Source organism: Lepidochelys kempii, chromosome 25 (assembly GCF_965140285.1).
Source record: "Lepidochelys kempii isolate rLepKem1 chromosome 25, rLepKem1.hap1, whole genome shotgun sequence".
Classification (NCBI taxonomy): Eukaryota; Metazoa; Chordata; order Testudines; family Cheloniidae; genus Lepidochelys; species Lepidochelys kempii.
Window position 1 is genome coordinate 19,254,014 of NC_136404.1, and position 22,521 is coordinate 19,276,534.

Here is a 22,521-nt window from a genome sequence, read left to right on the forward strand (position 1 = left end):
ACCCTAAAAATGGGGTGACTAGCTGAAGAAGCTCTGAGCCTGACACTAGCTCCTGATTGAAGAGTGCGATACAGCGGAGGAAGTTCTCATACACTTCCTGACTCTTCAGTACCCTGCGCACCTGGCAGAGGGAGGGCAAATAAAAACTGTCATATCATTTGTATACTAGCTTTATTTTTATGTTGATATCTTAAAGGGTCTAAGCCTTTTTGCACAGAGCCAATAAATGCATACACTCATCGGAGCCTCAGAAACAGCATGCATACAGAAATGCCCCGTTACAAACAGTAATTTAGTAACAGGATTTACGCTACGAGGTCCACAATTGCTGAGAAGCAGAGAAATCAAATGCTTGAAAGAAAAACACACACAAGAAGATACTAGTATGCGTTTCCCTCAGGGTCCTCCAAAACTCCTCCATTTGTTAGGAAACTGTTAATTAACGGACTCTACTATACCCTAGAGGGAGTCATAGAATACCAGTCAATTGCTACCTAGCCTATTGAAAGCAAGACCATGCAACAGGATGGGGCCAGATCACTGACCTTATCGAAGAAAGAAAACTCCTGCAACGTTCCATATTTTCCCACTGTCGCAACTGACAGATCTTTGGTACCTCGCAGTTTCATTTTCTTCTGTTGAAAAGGTTCGATACTTTTACTTCAATGGTTTTGATTCAAATACCAGCAATTTACATTTTACTACCCCTTGCTCTGAGCCTTTATTCCCCAAAATGACAAACTAGCTTTGCCACATCACACCTTCCATGGAGGTCTGTATCAATGACCCCCAGCAAAAACAAAACAGGTTCGCATGACAGGTAAATGATAGGGTATAATCCTGCAGGAAACAGCAATTTATTCAAGGGGAGAGGCCCAATTCTGCCCTTCTATCAAGTCCTCATTTTCCTGATACTTAGCACTTATATATAACTTTATGTTGTATCAAGGGACAATGCACTTGTCCAAACAGTTTTCAACTTCCCTTTGTTAAGTGTCTTCAACACCATTTCCCTTCCTCCCCCGCTCCCCATTTTCTATTTAAAAAATAAGAGTTATTTTATTTTCCCTTCGTGTTTGGCACTAGTCCTTTAAGAGGAAAGAGGACAGTGCACCTGTGACTTGTCAACTGACTCCTAATGGGATTTTACGAGAGAGCACATGCGCCGTATCAATGGGGGGGAATGCCTGAGGACAGACAGAGAGAAGGCAGTTGAGAGCTGCCTGGGAATCAGGAGACTGAAGGTGGTGTCTGGGCAAAGTTGCATAAAGAAAGAATTTCTCTACAGACTCTCCATAGCAAGAGGGTGAAACTGTCAGGAAACTAGTGGAGAAACGAGCCTGATGATGTTCCTGCACCAGAGAGTGATGGGCACAGAAGGGTGGAGAGAGCTGAAGGCTGAGTGCAGCGGAGGGAGATGCCTGCCGGCTCTCTGGGGTCGGGAGTTGAAGCCAGAGAAGGCTGAGGCATGGTGATATGCTGGAACTGTACTGGTGAGGTGAGTGTGGTGAGAGATTCTAAGGATAAGAACATAAGAACAGCCATACTGGGTCAGACCAATGGTCCATCTAGCCCAGTATCCTGTCTTCCAACAGTGGCCAATGCTAGATGCTTCAGAGGGAGCGAACAGGGCAATTACTGAGTGATCCATCCCCTTATGTTCAGTCGCAGCATCTGGCAGTCAGAGGTTTGGGGGCACCCAAAGCATGGGGTTGTATCCCTAATCATCTTGGCTAATAGCCATTGATGGACCTATCCTCCACGAACTGATCTAATTCTTTTTTGAATCAAGTTATACTTCTGGCTTTCACATCCCCTGGCAATGAGTTCCACAGGGCAATGAGCTTGACTGTGCGTTGTGTGAAGTACTTCCTTTTCTTTTAAACTTGCTACCTATTAATTTCATTGTGTGACCCCTAGTTTTTGTATTGCATGAAAGGGTAAATAACACTTCCCTATTCATTTTCTTCACACCAGTCATGATTTTATAGACCTCTATCCCATCCCCCACTAAGTTGTCTCTCTTCTAAATTGAACAGTCACAGACTTTTTAATCTAGCCTTGTATGGAAGTTGTTCCACACCCCTTACCATTTTTGCTGCCCCTCTCTGTACCTTTTCCAATTTCAGTACATCTTTTTTGAGATGGGGCAACCAGAACTGCATATAGTGTTCAAAATGTGGGCATACCATAGATTTATATAGTGGCATTATGACATTTCCTATCTTACTATCTATCCCCTTCCTAATGGTTCCTAGCATTATATTAGCTTTTAACCGCCACTGTACACCGCGTGATGTTTTCAGAGAACTATCCACAAATGACTCCCAAAATCTCATTCTTGAGTGGTAAAGGTAATCTAGAACCCATCATTTTGTATGTATAGTTAAGATTATTTTTCCCTAGGTGCGCTACTTTGTGCTTATCAGCACTAAATTTCATCAGCCATTTTGTTGTCCAGTTACTCAGTTTTATATGATCCCCCTCTAACTCTCTGCAGTCAGCTTTGGACTTAACTATCTTGAGTAATTTTGTACCATCTGCAAACTTTGTCAACTCACTGTTCACCTCTTTTTCCAGATCATTTAGTAATGTGTTGAACAACACTGGTCACAGTAAAGATCCTTTGGGAACCCCGCTATCTAACGCTCTCCATTATGAAAACTCACCATTTATTCTGATCCTTTGTTTCTTATCTTTTAACCAATTATTGATCCATGAGGACACCTTCCCTCTTATCCCATGACAATTTACTCTGCTTTAAAGCCTTTGGCGAGGGACCTGGTCAAAGGCTTTCTAAAAGTCTAAGTACATTATATCAACTGAATTACCCTTGTCCACATGCTTGTTGACCCCCTCAAAGAATTCTAATAGATTGGTGAGGCATGATTTCCCTTTACAAAACCCATGTTGACTCTTCCTCACCATATTGTCTTTACCTGTGTGTGAGAATTCTGTTCTTTACTATCATTTCACCCAATCTGCTGGTAACTGAAGTTAGGCTTACGAGGCTTTAATTACCTGGATTGTATCTGGAATTTTTTTTAAAAAATCAGTGTAACATGAGCTAGCCTCCAGTCATCTGGTCCAGAGGCTGATTTAAGCAATAGAGTACATACCACAGTTAGTAGTTCTGCAATTTCATATTTGAGTTCCTTCAGAACTCTTCGGTGAATACCATCTGGTCCTGGTGACTTATTACTGTTTAATCTAGCAATTTGTTCCACAACCTCCTCTACTGACACCTCAGTCTGGGACAGTTCCTCAAGCTTTGTCACCTAAAAAGAAAGGCTTAAGTGTGGGAATCTCCCTCACATCCTCTGCAGTGAACACTGGTACAAATAATTCATTTAGTGTCTCCGCAATGGCCTTGTCTTCCTTGAGTGCTCCTTTAGCACCTTAATTGTCCAGTGGCTCCACTGATTGGCAGATTTCCTGTTTCTGATTTACTTTAAAAAAAAAACTGCTGTCAGTTTTTGAATCTTTTGCTAGTTGCTCTTCAAATTCTTTTTTGGTCTGCCTAATTATACTTTACCCTTGACTTTACAGAGTTTAACACCTTTCCATTTTCCTAACTAGGTTTTGACTTCCAGTTTTTAAAGAATGCCTTTTTGCCTCTATCCGCTTCTTTTACTCAGTTGTTTACCACCCATGGTGGCAGTTTTTGATCCCTTTTTTTTTTTTTTTAAATGGGCTATGCATTAGGTTTGAGTCTTTATTATGCTGGTTTAAAATAACTTCCATGCAGTTTGCAGGCATTTCACTCTTCTGGCTGTTTCTTTTAATTTCCATTTAACTAGCTTCCTCATGTTTATGTAGTTCCCTTATTTGAAGTTAAATGCTGCCATGGTGAGTTTCTTTGGCATTTTATCCCCCTACAAGGATGTTAAATTTCATTACATTGTGGTCACTATTACTGAGTGGCTCAGATATATTCACCTCTTGAACCAGATCCTGCATTCCATATAGGATTAACTGAAAAATTGCCTCACCTCTTGCGGGTTCCAAGACTGGCTGCTCCAGGAAGCAGTCATTTAATGTGTCTCAAAATTTTATTTCTGTATCCTCTTCCAAGGTGACAGATACCCAGTCAATATGAGGACAGTTGAAATAGTCCATTATTATTGTATCTTCTGCCTTTGTAAGCCTCTCTAATCCCTCTGGGCACTTCATAGTCACCATCACCATCCTGGTCAGGTGGCTGGTAATATATTCCTACTCTTACAATGCAAGCATGAAATTTCTATCCAGAGAGATTCTTTTGGTCTACTTAATGTACTGTCCGGACTATGGCTGTCGGACTTTTGTTATGATTTATGTATACAGGACTTTTGTAATTAACCCTGAAAGGGCTAAATATACTTAAGGACTATTTCTGGGGACTCTGACAGGAAAACTGAGGCATCCATGCATATCATACCATGGCCTGGCACTGGGGAGCACCCAGGTGAGGCTGCCCTATGACATGCACTTAGTAGAATTTGAAAGTTGAGAGCAATTATCTCATACAACACAGGTTACAGCAATGCCTAAGTATGAAAATAGTACACATTTCTGTTTGCAGCAAGATACCTTTGCTGGGCTGGGAACAGGACGCAGCAGTAGTGGTCTGGATCGCTTTTTACTATGTTCCAGATTTTTTTCATGATCTGTTTTCTGGACCCTGTTTATTTCACATGGCCCATTTCCTGTGAACTAAATTAAAGACAATGCTTTCAGTTTGCCCTTATTAGTTCCACAGAAAGAGAACCCCATTTACAAGAACAGAATAGAGGACATGAGATTTCACTAAGTGAGTTAACTAAAAAAAGAAATAGTGAGAGCATAATTCAAACACTGATAGTCAGTTTCTCTATAACAATATTTTTCAGTGATGTCGCACCACTACACATCACATACAAGTGCACCCCATTGGAATAGCAAGAATTAACCCTTTTTAAAAAAAAAATTAATACTAAATGTTAGTTCTTTAGTAAGACATTAAACTATATTCAGTTGTCTCAGCTATACATACAGCTACAAGGCTAGTTTGAAAATCTTGAGAAGGACCCAGTGGTAGCATCTTAACAGCACCCTACAGTGAAACAGTCATCAGAAGGATCAAGATTTGTGCTAGAGCTGTTCCGAGGGCCAAATCTTTCTCCACATCTCTGGAATTTCAAAGGTTTTTTTTATCCCTAAAGTTTTTTCATTCAGTATTAAGGATTTAGTAGAGTAGAAATTCCAAGAGCAGGAAACGAGGACAACATTCATTTGACTTTGTCAGCCATAGGGGAGATGCTGCAAGAGCAGTCAGATGACACAGAAAGTCACAGGGAAAAGTTGCAGCCCACCAAATAATGGTTTTAACCACATGGATCTCTGTGGACCACCAAAATAATCCCCTCCAGTTTAGACATGGCTTATTTGGCATCCAAAGGTAGCTTGTTTTCACCCAGTACTCTATCACAAGGTACCCCTCAGAGGGGCTCTACTCTCCCCAAGGCAGAAGGCTCAGAGCATACTTTTTTTGGGGGGGGGGAGGCGTGCGGGGAGAGATCTTTTAGCTATTGCCAATAGTGCCACAGAGCAGCAACTTCTAAGAATTTACACATTGCTGCTTACTATCTGTTCCATCTCAGGAGACTGGTTATCTCTACTGTGCTTTGTTCAACTGCTCTGAGAGAAAGGTACACAGACGCTCCACCCAAACAACGCTTCTCTCAGTCTTTTCACCCTGATGCATTCTCTCCCAGCCCAGCTCTCAGTCCTGCAGGAGCAAATGTCTGAATAAATACCCTAAAGAATAAAGTTATTATGCAGATTATCCAAGTAGAACATAAACACGGAGCAGACTGTCACAGTGTTCTATCTAATTTGCCTTATACTACCAAAACACATACCAAAGATCTTTTAGCCTCAGGGAGAAACTGTCCAAACTCAGAGAGTAGATCCTCCTGTCCCCTGAAGAGATTTGCTACTTCAGTAAACACTTCTTCCTCTGACATGCCTCGAAAGGGTCGGCCTTTAGTGTTCAGCTGTTCTTTCTGCCAATTTACAGAGAAACATTAAACAAACTGTTACAGTAGTGTACTTCAGTTAGCAAGGAAACTGGAACAGACAACCCACTGTATTCAAGAGTCAAATACAGGAAAAAGCTTTAGATAATTATCAGCTGGCCTAGCGTTCTTGTAGCAGCACAATGTGCTACCACTTGTAGGGTATCCAAGTTTGGCATCCTAGACCACAGGGCTCAGCAGTCAATTATCAAACTGTTGTCCTTCCATGGGCATGCAGATCTAATCACTGCACCCAGTTAGCAGATATAAAGCATTTAAAAATAGAACATTAGTAATGGTAAAAGAAAATCACCTAACTTAAAACAAAAAATGATTTCCATACAGCTTCAGTCAGTCAGTCAGTCAGTCATCTCTCAACTCTGCCGTTTTTCAAACCAAAGCTGGTAGCACGACCACATTACTGAGATGACAAGCATTTGACAGACCCTAAGCATTCCCACAAGAACACAGGTCTAGCTATGCTGGGGCAAAGCCTATGCTTATGAGTTTCTCAGTGCCACATTTGTCTGAGAGAAGCTGAAGTTGGGGAAGCTTTATAAATCACAATAAAACAGTACTGTACGAACAAATTTCATTTAACATTGCAGGTTCAAACAGCCACAATACTGACCCATAATATCTTATTTGCCAGAACTCTACCTGGTAAGTGTGAAGAATTTCTAAGAATGATCTGTAGATTTCAGGATGGTCAAGAAAACGGGTTTTGATCTTATTCACGTAACTTATTGCATTATTGAACTCTACAGAATCAGATTCCAAGGAGATTTGAGATTTATCTTCTTTGTATGGAAGTTGCTGCCGGAACTCCTCAGAGCAGTCGCTGTGGTTGTGAGAATTCTCCTGACAATAATGTAACAATAACCCACCACCTGGGTGAGCACTTGGAACAGGCTCTGATGACACCTAGTGATAGAAGTAATGCAAGCTGATGACTCAAATAAAAATAGATATACAACATGTTCATTAAAATTATCATGCATATTTACAAACTGTTCAGTTAGGGAAAGATTAATTGCACAGTAAAAGATTTAAGTGACCCATGGATTTCTTGACCTCTGTTACTAAGACCATCAATTAAAAAAACATTAGTCACAGTGCTAAACTCTCACTCCTCTTTCCATTTCAGTCCAACACTGCTTGTAAAGAACTCTTCCCATCATACCTATTTGAGAACAGAGCTTCAGACAGAGGTTTACAGTACTTGAAAGTTTGGAACGTAATTATTCAAAGGATTTTCACATCTGATACACCCCACTGTATGAACATTACTGAGACTTCATTTTTGAAGCTTCAGCTTTGATCATTTATAACAAAGGCCAACATTAACCAGCTAAACTTCATGATTCTTGTTTTATTTACAGACACTTATGTTTGAAGGGAAAATAGGTTTGGATTGCACTCTGCTAGCCTTTATCAGGGTGACTAGTAGATATTCCCAACACTTACTTAATTCTCCAGATTATAGCTCCACACTTTTGGACACTTACAGAGTAAAAAAAAATTGTTGTATATACTTGACTGTGTTTACAAAGACTCATACACTGTTATACCAAAACTGAACTACATTTTGGCTATTGACTTATTTGGTGTATGAAGTACCAGTATGTTGAACACACATTCTTTACAGAAAAATAATTACAGTGACATAATAAAAAAGAAGTGTTTAAATATGGTATGTAGCAAGAAATATAGCTACATTTCCTTATTGTAACAGCCCCTATAAAATAACTCAAAATGAGCCTCAATACCGAGAACATCTCCTTCACACCCAAGAGCTGTCCTGTCACACCAGTCAAAGGCTTTCTAAATCCCTCCTTTCACTAATAGATAAAGATAAGTTCTGACAGCTCCTAGTAGTGCAGCTATACCATGATGTTGCACAGCAGTCAGTCTGATGTACGTTACTGTGTGTCCAAATTTTCAGGAAAATGGCTGTTTTAAAAGAGGCCAATGACCAACCAATGACAGTTGAACTTCTTGCTTGCAGTTTACAGATGTCAATCAGTGGACAGTAATTTAACAGCTCCAAGCAGTCAAGCTCATTGGAATCTGTATTCATAGAATCTGGTCAACTGTAGTCCCATGCAGACTCTATGCCACCTCTTGCTTACGATACTGCCTCAAAGCCACTTTTCTAATCATTAAGTAATTGAGCATTACAACCAACTTGTTTCAGTCCAATTCTGCCTTTGATTTAATAGCTTCTAGGAGCACATGATTCCTTGGTCCCAAGCTGACCAAAACCACATTAACAAACTATGGAAGAAGTGTCCTTTTGTAGCTGATTCCAAGAGAAACTCAAAATATGTTAAATACAGGAACCATCTCTGATAAGGGGATTCACAAAAAGGGCCTTGCAGATAACCTCTGAAAGTATTTTTTTCGAGTTGCAAGTCTCAGTTGTCAGCAAACCCTTGTATTTCTACACCACATGGTAATTTTGTTTCAGGATCCAGGGAGCAAGACAAGTTTCCTGTACGCCTCTGAACATCTGAAAGCATTTTCAGCACAATAAAGCCAAATTTCATCATTAGATTCTCACACACTGTTCTTTGTGTTCTTTTATCAAAGGGTTAGTGCCTTTTCAGGTCCAGTTTTCATGAACAATTCTTCCACCAGAGCTAGTCTCATAATCAAAAAGAAAAGGAGTACTTGTGGCACCTTAGAGACTAACAAATTTATCTGAGCATAAGCTTTCGTGACCTACAGCTCACTTCATCGGATGCAGTGAGCTGTAGCTCACGAAAGCTTACGTTCAAACAGATTTGTTAGTCTCTAAGGTGCCACAAGTCCTCCTTTTCTTTTTGCAGATACAGACTAACATGGCTGCTACTCTGAAACCTCTCATAATCAAGGGATTTTCAAATGCTATACTGGACCCAATGGCAATGATCTTGACAAAGAGTCACAAAGTACTCAAAATTCAATGACAAAATGTCCATGAAAAGACGGACAAGCCACCACTGCTTCTGCTCTTCTGTTTTCATTCTTCCCTCAACAGTAACTGACTCATTAATGCTTGTGACTGTCACTCCATTATCCTCTGCACTTTAGAAAGTAGCGATGCCAAGAACATACAAAACACTGTGTACTAACACTTCTTTATTCCACAGGAATTGTAGACTTCAAGAAACGTGTTCAACAGTAGAGCTCTCAGAAATGCCAAGTTTCTGAGTGATAGAGAGATCAAAGAACATGAGAGCTAAAAGACTAGCAGGTAGCAGAGATTAGAGTTAAAACCGGAGGCTTCTGAACAAAATTCAGCTAAGATTTTTAAGTTTCAAATTCTGCAACTGTGAAAATGGATGCAAAGTTTGGTGTGATTCTATCTACGTTCCAATGCTACATCAATCACAGCTGTATCTGAACACTTGGATAATGAGATTGGGACTTTTCGGCTTGGAAAAGAGACGACTAAGGGGGGGGGTATATGATTGAGGTCTATAAAATCATGACTGGTGTGAAGAAAGTAAATAAGTGTTATTTACTCCTTCTCATAACACAAGAACTAGGGATCACTAAATGAAATTAAAAGGCAGCAGGTTTAAAACAAACAAAAGGAAGTATTTCTTCACACAATGCACAGTCAACCTGTGGAACTCTTTGCCAGAGGACGTTGTGAAGGCCAACACAATAACAGGGTTCAAAAAAAGAATTAGATACATTCATAGAGAATAGGTAGGTCCACCAATGGCTTTCAGCCTCTGTTTGCCAGAATCTGGGAATGGGTGACAGGGGATGGATCACTGGATGATTACCTGTTCTGTTCATTCTCTCTGGGACACCTGACATTGGCCACTGTCGGACGACAAAATACTGAGCTGATAGGCCTTTGGTCTGACCCAGTATGCCCATTCTTATGATACAAATGAATAACATGTACAAATTTATGTTCTGTGCAGGTACCTTAATGGGAATGTGGAAATATGATATTTTCAAACATGTTTTTCAAGTTTAAATTCAAGTCTGATTATAAAGACTCACTGGATATTGTGTGTATACACAGCCAGCCAGCCATGATCTTTAACTTTCAAATTTGATTGAAGTATTTAGCCTGCAGTGGCAACTTGTGTGGGAGCTTCATTTTAGTGCAGACTAAAACTATTAAACGTTTCTTAACGAAATTCTATTCTATTTACATTCTCATACCCATTGCCATGGTATCTGAACACGCTGTAAAACATATTTTCAAACAGCAATAAAGGCAAATCAACTCATCTGTTATGCAGACCCTGTATGTCACTTGTAGCTACATGCAGATACATTATGATTCATTTAAATTAATCCAAGCATTTTAACATACCTGACTAGCCAGTGGCGACTGTATACTTAACTTCCCATTCTTTGGAATCTCTATTCTGTAGCCCAAAGGGAGGAAAGCATTGAATCCTACAATGAGGTCGGGATGTTCATGAAACAGCTGAGAAACCCGCCTGATTACACCAGGAGTATCAATGCTAGAACCAAGAACAGGTTATTAACTCCATGCAAGGCCTTAAGTCACAAAATAAAAGGTAAGATACAGAAAAAGTAAGAACTGCAATAACATTTATTAGCAATCAGGGAATTGGATAGACTTAAGCATCAAGATAACACTGACTCCCCTGAAGACAGAGTTCTTGTGGCTTCCTAGAGAAGACTTAGTCACAGCAATTATACTACAGCAGGTTGAATTATTCCAACTCTCTGGGCATCCATGTACCACAGGAAGGATACTTCCCCTCCCTGAATTTAAACACTGATCATACAATTTATATATTTTGCAAGGTTAAGGCCAGATGTACAGATGTCAGAAGAAACTCCTTGTCCCATCCCCCCAAGTCTAAAGATTGAACTCTCCAAACGAGGCACACATTAGATCCATTAGCCCCAATACTATAGAACACCAGTGTCTGACCAAGCCACTATTCTGGAAGGTCCATGTCACTTTAAAAGACCAAGAGACCTAGTAGGCCCAAATGAAGTGAAAGATTTCCAGTCATCAATAAGCTCCTCCCAAAGTGATGGTTCTGCTTATGGGGCCAGACAGAGATTCAAGGATGTGGATTAGCTGAAGGGGATGTGCCTTCCCTTCACTCCTGGTGTTTTGGGTGTTACAAGTTCTGGCTTCCTCACCTCTTTTTAGGATTTGGGTTCCCTGGGTGAGCTGAGTTACAAGATTTATTGTCTCCCTGGAATTAGGGCCCTGGGAGATTGTGGGATATTGACTCTATCAATATCGGTATGCATCCGATGAAGTGAGCTGTAGCTCACGACAGCTCATGCTCAAATAAATTGGTTAGTCTCTAAGGTGCCACAAGTACTCCTTTTCTATCAGGATGAGTGGTTTTGAGATGGGTGCTCTGGAAGGAGATTTGGGACCCTCTGGGGGAGGGGATAATGGACCCCATATATCTGGAATTTAACTCTTGCATAATCTCATGGAACCCAGGAAGCATATTTCCTGCATGAGCTTGCAAGGTGTGAGGATCAGATTTTGCTGAAGGTGTGCTGAAAATGGGAACAGAGGCAGGGGAATATTGGGGGATATTTTATGTGGGGAGGAGGTTCTTAAAGGTGGGTGCTGGCACTAAGGTTTGTGGTCCTTTAAGAGGCATGCTAGGAGCAGGGGACTATTCTAGAGCAAAATGGGATACCTGAGAGGAAGGGCACTGTAGAAGTGGGTATTGGACAGGTTGGGGGGCGGGGGCTTAACACCTTACCTCTGGCTCTTGAATTCCTTCATGATCTCTAGAAAGCCGTTATAGGTGGCGGGATCACTGCCAAAGCGAATCTTCACCTGGTCCAGGTAGGAGAGTGCATCCTCCACCTGCAGGGGAGTGGGAGCTAGTCAGGGAGCTGGGGTGGAGGGCAGAGCACAAGGCCATCTAGGGTCTGAGGACCTGTCTGCAGGGGGAAGTGACTAAGGGGCTTGCAGGGAGGGGTTGGAGTTCACTCCGGGAGAGGTCCTGGAGCATGCACTGGGGATCATCCCAGGTGGGAGGGACTGGGGGGGTTAACCTGGGTGAAGTGCAGTGTGCCCGAGGGAGGGGTGATGGGGGGCCCGGAGCAAGCAAGGGGGAATTATCCCGGGTGGGAGGGGCCGGAGGTTATCCCAGGTGAAGTGCACAGGGCCTGTGGGGTGGGGTGATGTGGGGGCCCGGAGTGGGCATGGGGGAATTATCTGGGTGAGAGGGACTGGTGGGGTTAACCCGGGTGAAGTGCACGGGGCCCGCGGGGCGATGGGGGGGCCTGGAGGAATTATCCCGGGTGGGAGGGGCCGGGGGGGGTTATCCCAGGTGAAGTGCACGGGTCGCACGGGGCGGTGAGATGGGGGGCCCAAGCGGGCACGGGGGAATTATCCCGGGTGGGAGGGGCCGGGGGTTATCCTGGATGAAGTGCACGGGGCCCACGGGGCGGCCCGAGCAGGCAGGAGGGAATTATCCCGGGTGGGAGGGGCTGGGGGGTTATCCCGGGTGAAGTGCAGGGGGCCCGCGGGGCGATGGGGGACCTGAGCGGGCAGGGAGGAATTATCCCAGGTGGGAGGGGCCGGGGGGGTTATCCCAGGTGAAGTGCAGGGGGCCCGCGGGGCGATGGGGGGCCCGAGCGGGCAGGGGGGAATTATCCCGGGTGGGAGGGGCCGGGGGGGTTATCCCGTGTGAAGTGCAGGGGGCCCGCAGGGCGATGGGGGGGCCCGAGCGGGCAGGGGAGAATTATCCCGGGTGGGAGGGGCCGGGGGAGTTATCCCGGGTGAAGTGCAGGGGGCCTGCGGGGCGGGGAGTTGGGGGGGCCCGAGCGGGCAGGGGAGAATTATCCCAGGTGGGAGGGGCCGGGGGAGTTATCCCAGGTGAAGTGCAGGGGGCCTGCGGGGCGGGGAGTTGGGGGGGCCCGAGCGGGCAGGGGGGAATTATCCCGGGTGGGAGGGGCCGGGGGGGTTATCCCGGGTGAAGTGCAGGGGGCCCGCGGGGCGATGGGGGGCCCGAGCGGGCAGGGGGGAATTATCCCGGGTGGGAGGGACCGGGGGGGTTATCCCGGGTGAAGTGCAGGGGGCCCATGGGGCGGGGAGTTGGGGGGGGCCCGAGCGGGCAGGGGGGAATTATCCCAGGTGGGAGGGACCGGGGGGCTTGTCCCGGGTGAAGTGCCCGGGGCCCGCGGGGCGATGGGGGCCCAAGCGGGCAGGGGGGAATTATCCTGGGTGGGAGGGGCCGGGGGGGTTATCCCGGGTGAAGTGCCCGGGACCCGCAGGGCGATGGGGGCCCGAGCGGGCAGGGGGGAATTATCCCGGGTGGGAGGGGCCGGGGGGCTTGTCCCGGGTGAAGTGCCCGGGGCCCGCGGGGCGATGGGGGCCCAAGCGGGCAGGGGGGAATTATCCTGGGTGGGAGGGGCCGGGGGGGTTATCCCGGGTGAAGTGCCCGGGACCCGCAGGGCGATGGGGGCCCGAGCGGGCAGGGGGGAATTATCCCGGGTGGGAGGGGCCGGGGGGGTTATCCCGGGTGAAGTGCAGGGGGCCCGCGGGACGATGGGGGGCCCGAGTAGGCAGGGGGGAAATATCCCGGGTGGGAGGGGCCGGGGGGTTATCCCGGGTGAAGTGCCCGGGGCCCGCAGGGCGATGGGGGGGCCCGAGCGGGCAGGGGGGAATTATCCCGGGTGGGAGGGGCCGGGGGGCTTGTCCCGGGTGAAGTGGCCGGGGCCCGCGGGGCGGGGAGTTGCGGGGGCCCGAGCGGGCAGGGGAGAATTATCCCGGGTGGGAGGGGCCGGGGGAGTTATCCCAGGTGAAGTGCAGGGGGCCTGCGGGGCGGGGAGTTGGGGGGGCCCGAGCGGGCAGGGGGGAATTATCCCGGGTGGGAGGGGCCGGGGGGTTATCCCGGGTGAAGTGCAGGGGGCCCGCAGGGCGATGGGGGGCCCGAGCGGGCAGGGGGGAATTATTCCGGGTGGGAGGGGCCGGGGGGGGTTATCCCGGGTGAAGTGCAGGGGGCCCGCGGGGCGATGGGGGGCCCGAGCGGGCAGGGGGGAATTATCCCGGGTGGGAGGGGCCGGGGGGGTTATCCCGGGTGAAGTGCAGGGGGCCCATGGGGCGGGGAGTTGGGGGGGCCCGAGCGGGCAAGGGGGAATTATCCCGGGTGGGAGGGGCCGGGGGGCTTGTCCCGGGTGAAGTGCCCGGGGCCCGCGGGGCGATGGGGGCCCGAGCGGGCAGGGGGGAATTATCCCGGGTGGGAGGGGCCGGGGGGGTTATCCCGGGTGAAGTGCCCGGGGCCCGCGGGGCGATGGGGGCCCGAGCGGGCAGGGGGGAATTATCCCGGGTGGGAGGGGCCGGGGGGCTTGTCCCGGGTGAAGTGCAGGGGGCCCGCGGGGCGGGGAGTTGGGGGGGCCCGAGCGGGCAGGGGGGAATTATCCCGGGTGGGAGGGGCCGGGGGGTTATCCCGGGTGAAGTGCAGGGGGCCCGCGGGGCGATGGGGGCCCGAGCGGGCAGGGGGGAATTATCCCGGGTGGGAGGGGCCGGGGGGGTTATCCCGGGTGAAGTGCAGGGGGCCCGCGGGACGATGGGGGGCCCGAGCGGGCAGGGGGGAATTATCCCGGGTGGGAGGGGCTGGGGGGTTATCCCGGGTGAAGTGCCCGGGGCCCGCGGGGCGATGGGGGCCCGAGCGGGCAGGGGGGAATTATCCCGGGTGGGAGGGGCCGGGGGGGTTATCCCGGGTGAAGTGCAGGGGGCCCGCGGGGCGATGGGGGCCCGAGCGGGCAGGGGGGAATTATCCCGGGTGGGAGGGGCCGGGGGGGTTATCCCGGGTGAAGTGCCCGGGGCCCGCGGGGCGATGGGGGCCCGAGCGGGCAGGGGGGAATTATCCCGGGTGGGAGGGGCCGGGGGGCTTGTCCCGGGTGAAGTGCCCGGGGCCCGCGGGGCGGGGAGTTGGGGGGGCCCGAGCGGGCAGAGGGGAATTATCCCGGGTGAAGTGCAGGGGGCCCGCGGGGCGATGGGGGCCCGAGCGGGCAGGGGGGAATTATCCCGGGTGGGAGGGGCCGGGGGGGTTAGCCCGGGTGAAGTGCCCGGGGCCCGCGGGGCGATGGGGGCCCGAGCGGGCAGGGGGGGAATTATCCCGGGTGGGAGGGGCCGGGGGGGTTAGCCCGGGTGAAGTGCCCGGGGCCCGCGGGGCGATGGGGGGCCCGAGCGGGCAGGGGGGAATTATCCCGGGTGGGAGGGGCCGGGGGGTTATCCCGGCTGAAGTGCCCGGGGCCCGCGGGGCGATGGGGGCCCGAGCGGGCAGGGGGGAATTATCCCGGGTGGGAGGGGCCGGGGGGCTTGTCCCGGGTGAAGTGCCCGGGGCCCGCGGGGCGGGGAGTTGGGGGGGCCCGAGCGGGCAGGGGGGAATTATCCCGGGTGAAGTGCAGGGGGCCCGCGGGGCGATGGGGGCCCGAGCGGGCAGGGGGGGAATTATCCCGGGTGGGAGGGGCCGGGGGGTTATCCCGGGTGAAGTGCCCGGGGCCCGCGGGGCGATGGGGGCCCGAGCGGGCAGGGGGGAATTATCCCGGGTGGGAGGGGCCGCGGGGCTTGTCCCGGGTGAAGTGGCCGGGGCCCGCGGGGCGGGGAGTTGGGGGGGCCCGAGCGGGCAGGGGGGAATTATCCCGGGTGGGAGGGGCCGGGGGAATTATCCCGGGTGAAGTGCAGGGGGCCCGCGGGGCGATGGGGGCCCGAGCGGGCAGGGGGGAATTATCCCGGGTGGGAGGGGCCGGGGGGTTATCCCGGGTGAAGTGCAGGGGGCCCGCGGGACGATGGGGGGCCCGAGCGGGCAGGGGGGAATTATCCCGGGTGGGAGGGGCCGGGGGGGTTATCCCGGGTGAAGTGCAGGGGGCCCGCGGGGCGATGGGGGCCCGAGCGGGCAGGGGGGAATTATCCCGGGTGGGAGGGGCCGGGGGGCTTGTCCCGGGTGAAGTGCCCGGGGCCCGCGGGGCGGGGAGTTGGGGGGGCCCGAGCGGGCAGGGGGGAATTATCCCGGGTGGGAGGGGCCGGGGGGCTTGTCCCGGGTGAAGTGCCCGGGGCCCGCGGGGCGATGGGGGCCCGAGCGGGCAGGGGGGAATTATCCCGGGTGGGAGGGGCCGCGGGGCTTGTCCCGGGTGAAGTGGCCGGGGCCCGCGGGGCGGGGAGTTGGGGGGGCCCGAGCGGGCAGGGGGGAATTATCCCGGGTGGGAGGGGCCGGGGGAATTATCCCGGGTGAAGTGCAGGGGGCCCGCGGGGCGATGGGGGCCCGAGCGGGCAGGGGGGAATTATCCCGGGTGGGAGGGGCCGGGGGGTTATCCCGGGTGAAGTGCAGGGGGCCCGCGGGACGATGGGGGGCCCGAGCGGGCAGGGGGGAATTATCCCGGGTGGGAGGGGCCGGGGGGGTTATCCCGGGTGAAGTGCAGGGGGCCCGCGGGGCGATGGGGGCCCGAGCGGGCAGGGGGGAATTATCCCGGGTGGGAGGGGCCGGGGGGCTTGTCCCGGGTGAAGTGCCCGGGGCCCGCGGGGCGGGGAGTTGGGGGGGCCCGAGCGGGCAGGGGGGAATTATCCCGGGTGGGAGGGGCCGGGGGGCTTGTCCCGGGTGAAGTGCCCGGGGCCCGCGGGGCGATGGGGGCCCAAGCGGGCAGGGGGGAATTATCCTGGGTGGGAGGGGCCGGGGGGGTTATCCCGGGTGAAGTGCCCGGGACCTGCAGGGCGATGGGGGCCCGAGCGGGCAGGGGGGAATTATCCCGGGTGGGAGGGGCCGGGGGGGTTATCCCGGGTGAAGTGCAGGGGGCCCGCGGGACGATGGGGGGCCCGAGTGGGCAGGGGGGAAATATCCCGGGTGGGAGGGGCCGGGGGGTTATCCCGGGTGAAGTGCCCGGGGCCCGCAGGGCGATGGGGGGGCCCGAGCGGGCAGGGGGGAATTATCCCGGGTGGGAGGGGCCGGGGGGCTTGTCCCGGGTGAAGTGGCCGGGGCCCGCGGGGCGGGGAGTTGCGGGGGCCCGAGCGGGCAGGGGAGAATTATCCCGGGTGGGAAGGGCCGGGGGAGTTATCCCAGGTGAAGTGCAGGGGGCCTGCGGGGCGGGGAGTTGGGGGGGCCCGAGCGGGCAGGGGGGAATTATCCCGGGTGGGAGGAGCCGGGGGGTTATCCCGGGTGAAGTGCAGGGGGCCCGCGGGGCGATGGGGGCCCGAGCGGGCAGGGGGGAATTATCCCGGGTGGGAGGGGCCGGGGGGTTATCCCGGGTGAAGTGCAGGGGGCCCGCGGGGCGATGGGGGCCCGAGCGGGCAGGGGGGAATTATCCCGGGTGGGAGGGGCCGGGGGGCTTGTCCCGGGTGAAGTGCCCGGGGCCCGCGGGGCGGGGAGTTGGGGGGGCCCGAGCGGGCAGGGGGGAATTATCCCGGGTGGGAGGGGCCGGGGGGTTATCCCGGGTGAAGTGCCCGGGGCCCGCGGGGCGATGGGGGCCCGAGCGGGCAGGGGGGAATTATCCCGGGTGGGAGGGGCCGGGGGGTTATCCCGGGTGAAGTGCCCGGGGCCCGCGGGGCGATGGGGGCCCGAGCGGGCAGGGAGGGTCACTGAAGGAAGCCGGGGAGGGCCCCGCACTCACGTGCACCGGCAGTTTCTCCTGCGCTGCGCCCCCGCCGGCCCGGCCCCCGCCCCATCTGGGGCCACTGGCCCCCCGGCCGCCGCCGCCGCCGCCTCCCCCCGCCGCCATGATGGGAGTCGGGCACCGGGCAGAAGCACCCGCCCACAACCACGTCGTCAGCGCGTTCCGAGCGCCTTGCGTCACCACGCGCTGCACGGCTCCGCCGGGGCCGGTCGAAAGGGGGCGGAACCTAGGGGCGGGGCCAGGGCTATCGGGGACGGAGCACGGGTGGGTCGGGACGACTCGTTCAGCTGGACCAACTTCCGGCCCCCTGAGGTAGCTTCCGGTGCTGGCATTCAGCCCTGTTACGTTCGCTCGTCCGCGCCCGCGCTCAGGTCGGCGGTAGCCTCGGCGAGAGAGCTGGGCTGCGCTAGGGTACAGCGAGGCGCCGCACCTGGGGCGGGAGGCGGATATGTGGAGGCGTGACGCGGCATGGGGAGGCGGTGCTCAGTGCAGACGCCGGTGGGGCTGGGGCACTGGAGTCGCCATGTCAGTGGTCACTATGGCAACGTTGGCTGTGCAGCACACTGAGGTGCGAGCCTTGGCAGCGCCAGCGTAGACAGAAGTTTTCCCAAGTGTCCAGCAGAGACTGGAAGCATGAGAGGGAAGACCGAGGGGCAGGAATATAGCTGCTGAGTGAGCGGGAGAGAGACGTACAGCAGAAGTGGTTGAAGGGAGTGAAAGTGGACGTGAGATTGCAAAGTGGAATGACTACGGAAAGCACAGGTCAGGGATGGGCTGCGTTCAAGGCATCATTCCTAAAAGAACAGCAAAAGCGTGTAGGGATAAAGGGTAAGTTACACCTTGCAAGGGACATAAAAGGCAACAGTAAGAGGTTATTTGAATACATTAGGATAAAGATGAAGCCCTTTCACATAAAATATAAAAGATTGTGGAAGATTTTTTCTAAACTAAGGGCAGGGGGGAAGCTGACAGGTATGGGGGGAGTACACTGGGTGGAGATATCCCTTAGAGATGAGTTTGTTAAATGGGGAACTATAGATCCTAGTAAAGAAGATAGGAAAGAAATTGGTAAAGTACAGGTAGGAGCTAGTGAAAAACAGTCAGAGTTCTATTGAAATATAACAGATGAAGGCAAGCATCTGAATATTGACAAAATGTACAAGTCCTTATGTACAAATGCTAGAAGTCTAAATATTAAGATGGGTGAACTAGAGTGCCTGGCATTAAATGAGGATATTGATATAGTAGGCATCATGGAAACTTGCTGGAATTAGGATAATCAGTGGAACGTGGTAATGCCATGGGGAAAAATATATAGGAATGAGAGAGTAGGTTGTCCTGGTGGTACTATATGTGAAAGAAAGCATAGAGTCAAATAAAGTAAAAATCTTAAATGAATCAAATAGTACCTTAGCATCTGAATAGATAGAAATTCCATGCTTGAACTATAAGTGTATAGTACCAATCTCTAAACTAGGATGGTGACAGCAATTGTGAACTGCTCAGGCAGATTAGAGAGGCTACAAAGGCAGAAACCACAATAATAATGGGGGATTTCAGCTGTCCTCATATTGTATATTGTTGTACCAATAAAATAAAAACCAGCAGGATCTTATTAAAGGGAAAAAGGCAAAATACCACATTTATTGTGAATACAGAAAGAATCATAGTAAGCAGTTAGTTAGTTATAGCTATAACATTCCATTCAATCTCATATTTAGTCACACATTCATTCATACAAACACACACACACACACACACAGGTTCTGCAAGGTTGTTATCATAGTTACCAGCCTTAGAGTTGCTCATGCCAAGCCACTGTCCAGGTGGCCTGGACATGAGGAGGGAGCAGGGCCTTGTCAGATGCTCATCTGATGCTCCTGGAAGTTGGTTTGCAGAATCAGACCCCCAAAGTTCTCACTTTTTAGAGTCTATTTTTATAGGAATTTCTTCCTATGCCAGTCTATGGGAATTGCTTCATCATGCTGTTGCTGAATCAATCAGCAGATAGCACATTCCTGACGGCTCCAAGATGTTATCTTGTTCTTTGGTTCTCCCATTCTTGAGGCTGTTGGGTGGATTCCAGTCTGCCCTCCGGGGCTGGGGGGGGGGTCCTCTGGTTATTTCCACTGGACGCCTTCTTCAGCCGATGGACACTGGATTCTTAGGCTGGCACCTCCCTGATCATTCAGTTATTATCCACACCAAGCATCCATCCACATACATCCTCTATCTCTATTTTAATCACAATTGTTAATACAACAAAAGGGCGGGGAGTCTCTGGGTGCTGTTTCTGTTGTTAGAGTATTGCTTTGAGTCTCTCTCTCTTGTGAATTGCTTTGAGAACAGACTCTGTCTTAGAATGTACTAACACAGTTAGCAGCTTGCAGGTTTCACACAGAGAGGGAGAGAAACAGCACCAAAAACCAAGAGACCTCTTAATTAGTAATACCCTGGAATTTAAACTCTGGGGAATCAAACTCATTTGTGATTTTAATACAGAACTTCTTTAATATGATCCAACAATATGTCACACTGGGAAGGGATGCAGAGATAAAATTTCTAGATTTGTTAAATGACTGCTTTTTGGAGCAGCTTGTCCTGGAACCCACACTGGGAGAGGTAGTTCTTGATTTAGTCCTACATAGAATGCAGGATCTGGTCCAAGAGGTGAATATAGCTGAACCTCTCAGTAATTGCGCCATGATGTAACATCCTTGTGGAAGGAAAAATGCCAAGGAAACCCACCACAGGAGCATTTAACTTCAAATAGAACTACACAAAAATGAGGAGCTTAGTAAATGCAAATTAAAAGGAACAGTCACAAGTGTGACATACCTGCAAAGTGCATGGAAACTATTTAAAAACAGCAAAATAGAGTCTCAAATGAAATGTATACCCAAAATCAAAAAACAGTAAGAGGATGCTGCCATGGCTAAACAGCAGAATAAAAGAGGGAGTCAGAGGCAAAAAAGGAATTCTTTAAAAATTGGAAGTCAAATTTTAAGTACATCAGAAGCAGAAAGGCTGCCAAACAATCAGTAGAGTTACTGGACAATTAAGGTACTAACAAAGCACTCAAGGAAGACAAGGCCATTGTGGAGAAGCTAAATTAATAATTTCCATCGGTGTTTACTGCAGAAGATGTGAGGGGGATTCCTACACCTAAGCCTTTCTTTTTACATGACATAAGTCAAATATGAAATTGCAGAACTACTACCTGTGGTGTGTAATCAATTGCTTAAATCAGCCTCTGTACAAGATGACTGGAGTGTAGCTCCTGTAATGCTGATTTTTAAAAAGGCTCCAGAGGTGATCCTGGCAATTACAGGCTTATAAGCCCAACTTCAGTTACCAGGGAGATTAGTTGAAATGACAGTAAAGAACAGAATTATATCACACATATAAATATATGTTGAGGAAGAGTCAACATGGTGTTCCTAAAGGGAAATCATGCCTCACCCATCTGTTAGAATTCTTTAAGGGTGTCACCAAGCATGTGGTGATCCAGTCAATATAGTGTACATGGACTTTCAAAAAGCTTTTAACAGTTTCCTTCACCAAAGGCTCATAAGCAAAATAAGCAGTCATGGGATAATAAGGAAGATCCTCTCATGGCTCACTAACTGGTTCAAAAGCTAGGAAACGGGGTGGGAATAAATGGTCAGTTTTCACAACAGAGAGAAGTAAATAGTAGGATCCCACAAGGATCTGTACTGGGACCAGTGCTTTTCAATATATTTATCAATGGTCTTGAAAAAAGGGTGAACAGTGAGGTGGCAAATTTGCAGACAACACAAAACTACTCAAGATAGTTAGGTTCAAAGCTGAGTGTGAAGAGTTACAAAGAGATCTCACAAAACTGCATGACAGGATGACAAAATAGCCAGTAAGAAAAGGAGTACTAGTGGCACCTTAGAGACTAACCAATTTATTTGAGCATAAGCTGTAGCTCACGAAAGCTTATGCTCAAATAAATTGGTTAGTCTCTAAGGTGCCACTAGTACTCCTTTTCTTTTTGCAAATACAGACTAACACGGCTGCTACTCTGAAACCTGTCAAAATAGCCAATGAAATTCAGTGTTAAGTGCAAAAAAGGGCTGTCAACCAATCAAAAAAATAATTGCTATTAATTGTGTGATTAAAAATATCAATTGCCTGCTTAAAAAATTAATTGTGTGATTAACAGTGCTGTTAAACAATAACAGAATACCATTTAAATACTTATGGATGTTTTCAGTATTTTCAAATATATTGATTTCAATTTCAACAGAGAATACAAAGTGTAGAGTGCTCACTTTATATTTTATTATAAATATTTGCACTGTAAAAATAAAACAAATACTATTTTTCAATTCAATTAATACAAGTACTGTAGTGCTCTCTCTTTTTCATGAAAGTCGAACTTACAAATGTACAATTATGTATAAAAAATAACTGCATCCAAAAATAAAACAATGTCACATTTTACAGCCTACAAGTCCACTCAGTCCTACTTCTTCTTCAGCCAATCGCTCAAACAAATAAGTTTGTTTACATTTGCAGGAGATAATGTTGCCTGCTTCTTATTTACAATGTCACCTGAAAGTGAGAACAGGCGTTTGCATGGCACTGTTGTAGCTAGCGTTGCAAGATATTTACGTGCCAGATATGCTAAAGATTCATGTGTCCCTTCGTGCTTCAGCCACCATTCCAGAGGGCATGCATTCATGCTGATGACGGGGTTTGCTCAGTAACGATCTAAAGCAGTGCAGACTGACGCATATTCATTTTCATCATCTTTGAATCAGATGCCACCAGCAGAAGGCTGATTTTCTTTTTTGGTGGTTCGGGTTCTGTAGTTTCTGCATCGGAGTGTTGCTCTTTCAAGGCTTCTGAAAGCATGCTCTGCACCACATCCCTC

The 22,521-nt window shown here is 50.1% G+C and overlaps 1 protein-coding gene across 5 annotated transcripts in view; it reads right to left on the reverse strand.

The window, feature by feature from the left end:
- The window catches only part of SIN3B (SIN3 transcription regulator family member B), a 32,425-nt gene extending 14,702 nt beyond the window's left edge, over nt 1–17,723 (reverse strand). For 2 of the 5 annotated variants that reach the window (XR_013635006.1, XM_078850575.1), the window contains exons 1-8: nt 17,616–17,723; nt 11,762–11,868; nt 10,363–10,516; nt 6,699–6,962; nt 5,883–6,026; nt 4,573–4,695; nt 546–635; nt 3–121 (exon numbers count right to left, since the gene is read on the reverse strand). Coding sequence is in view for 4 of the 5 variants with exons in the window: in XM_078850575.1 (XP_078706701.1) it covers nt 3–121; nt 546–635; nt 4,573–4,695; nt 5,883–6,026; nt 6,699–6,962; nt 10,363–10,516; nt 11,762–11,868; nt 17,616–17,723 (1,109 nt within the window). In the remaining variant the exon portion in view is untranslated. Of the gene's footprint in view, nt 1–2; nt 122–545; nt 636–3,119; nt 3,279–4,572; nt 4,696–5,882; nt 6,027–6,698; nt 6,963–10,362; nt 10,517–11,761; nt 11,869–17,615 lie in introns of those variants that run through there. The other 3 variants (XM_073324700.2, XM_073324702.2, XM_073324703.2) reach the window with 3 other exon arrangements.
- Between the last annotated feature and the right edge of the window lie 4,798 nt (nt 17,724–22,521).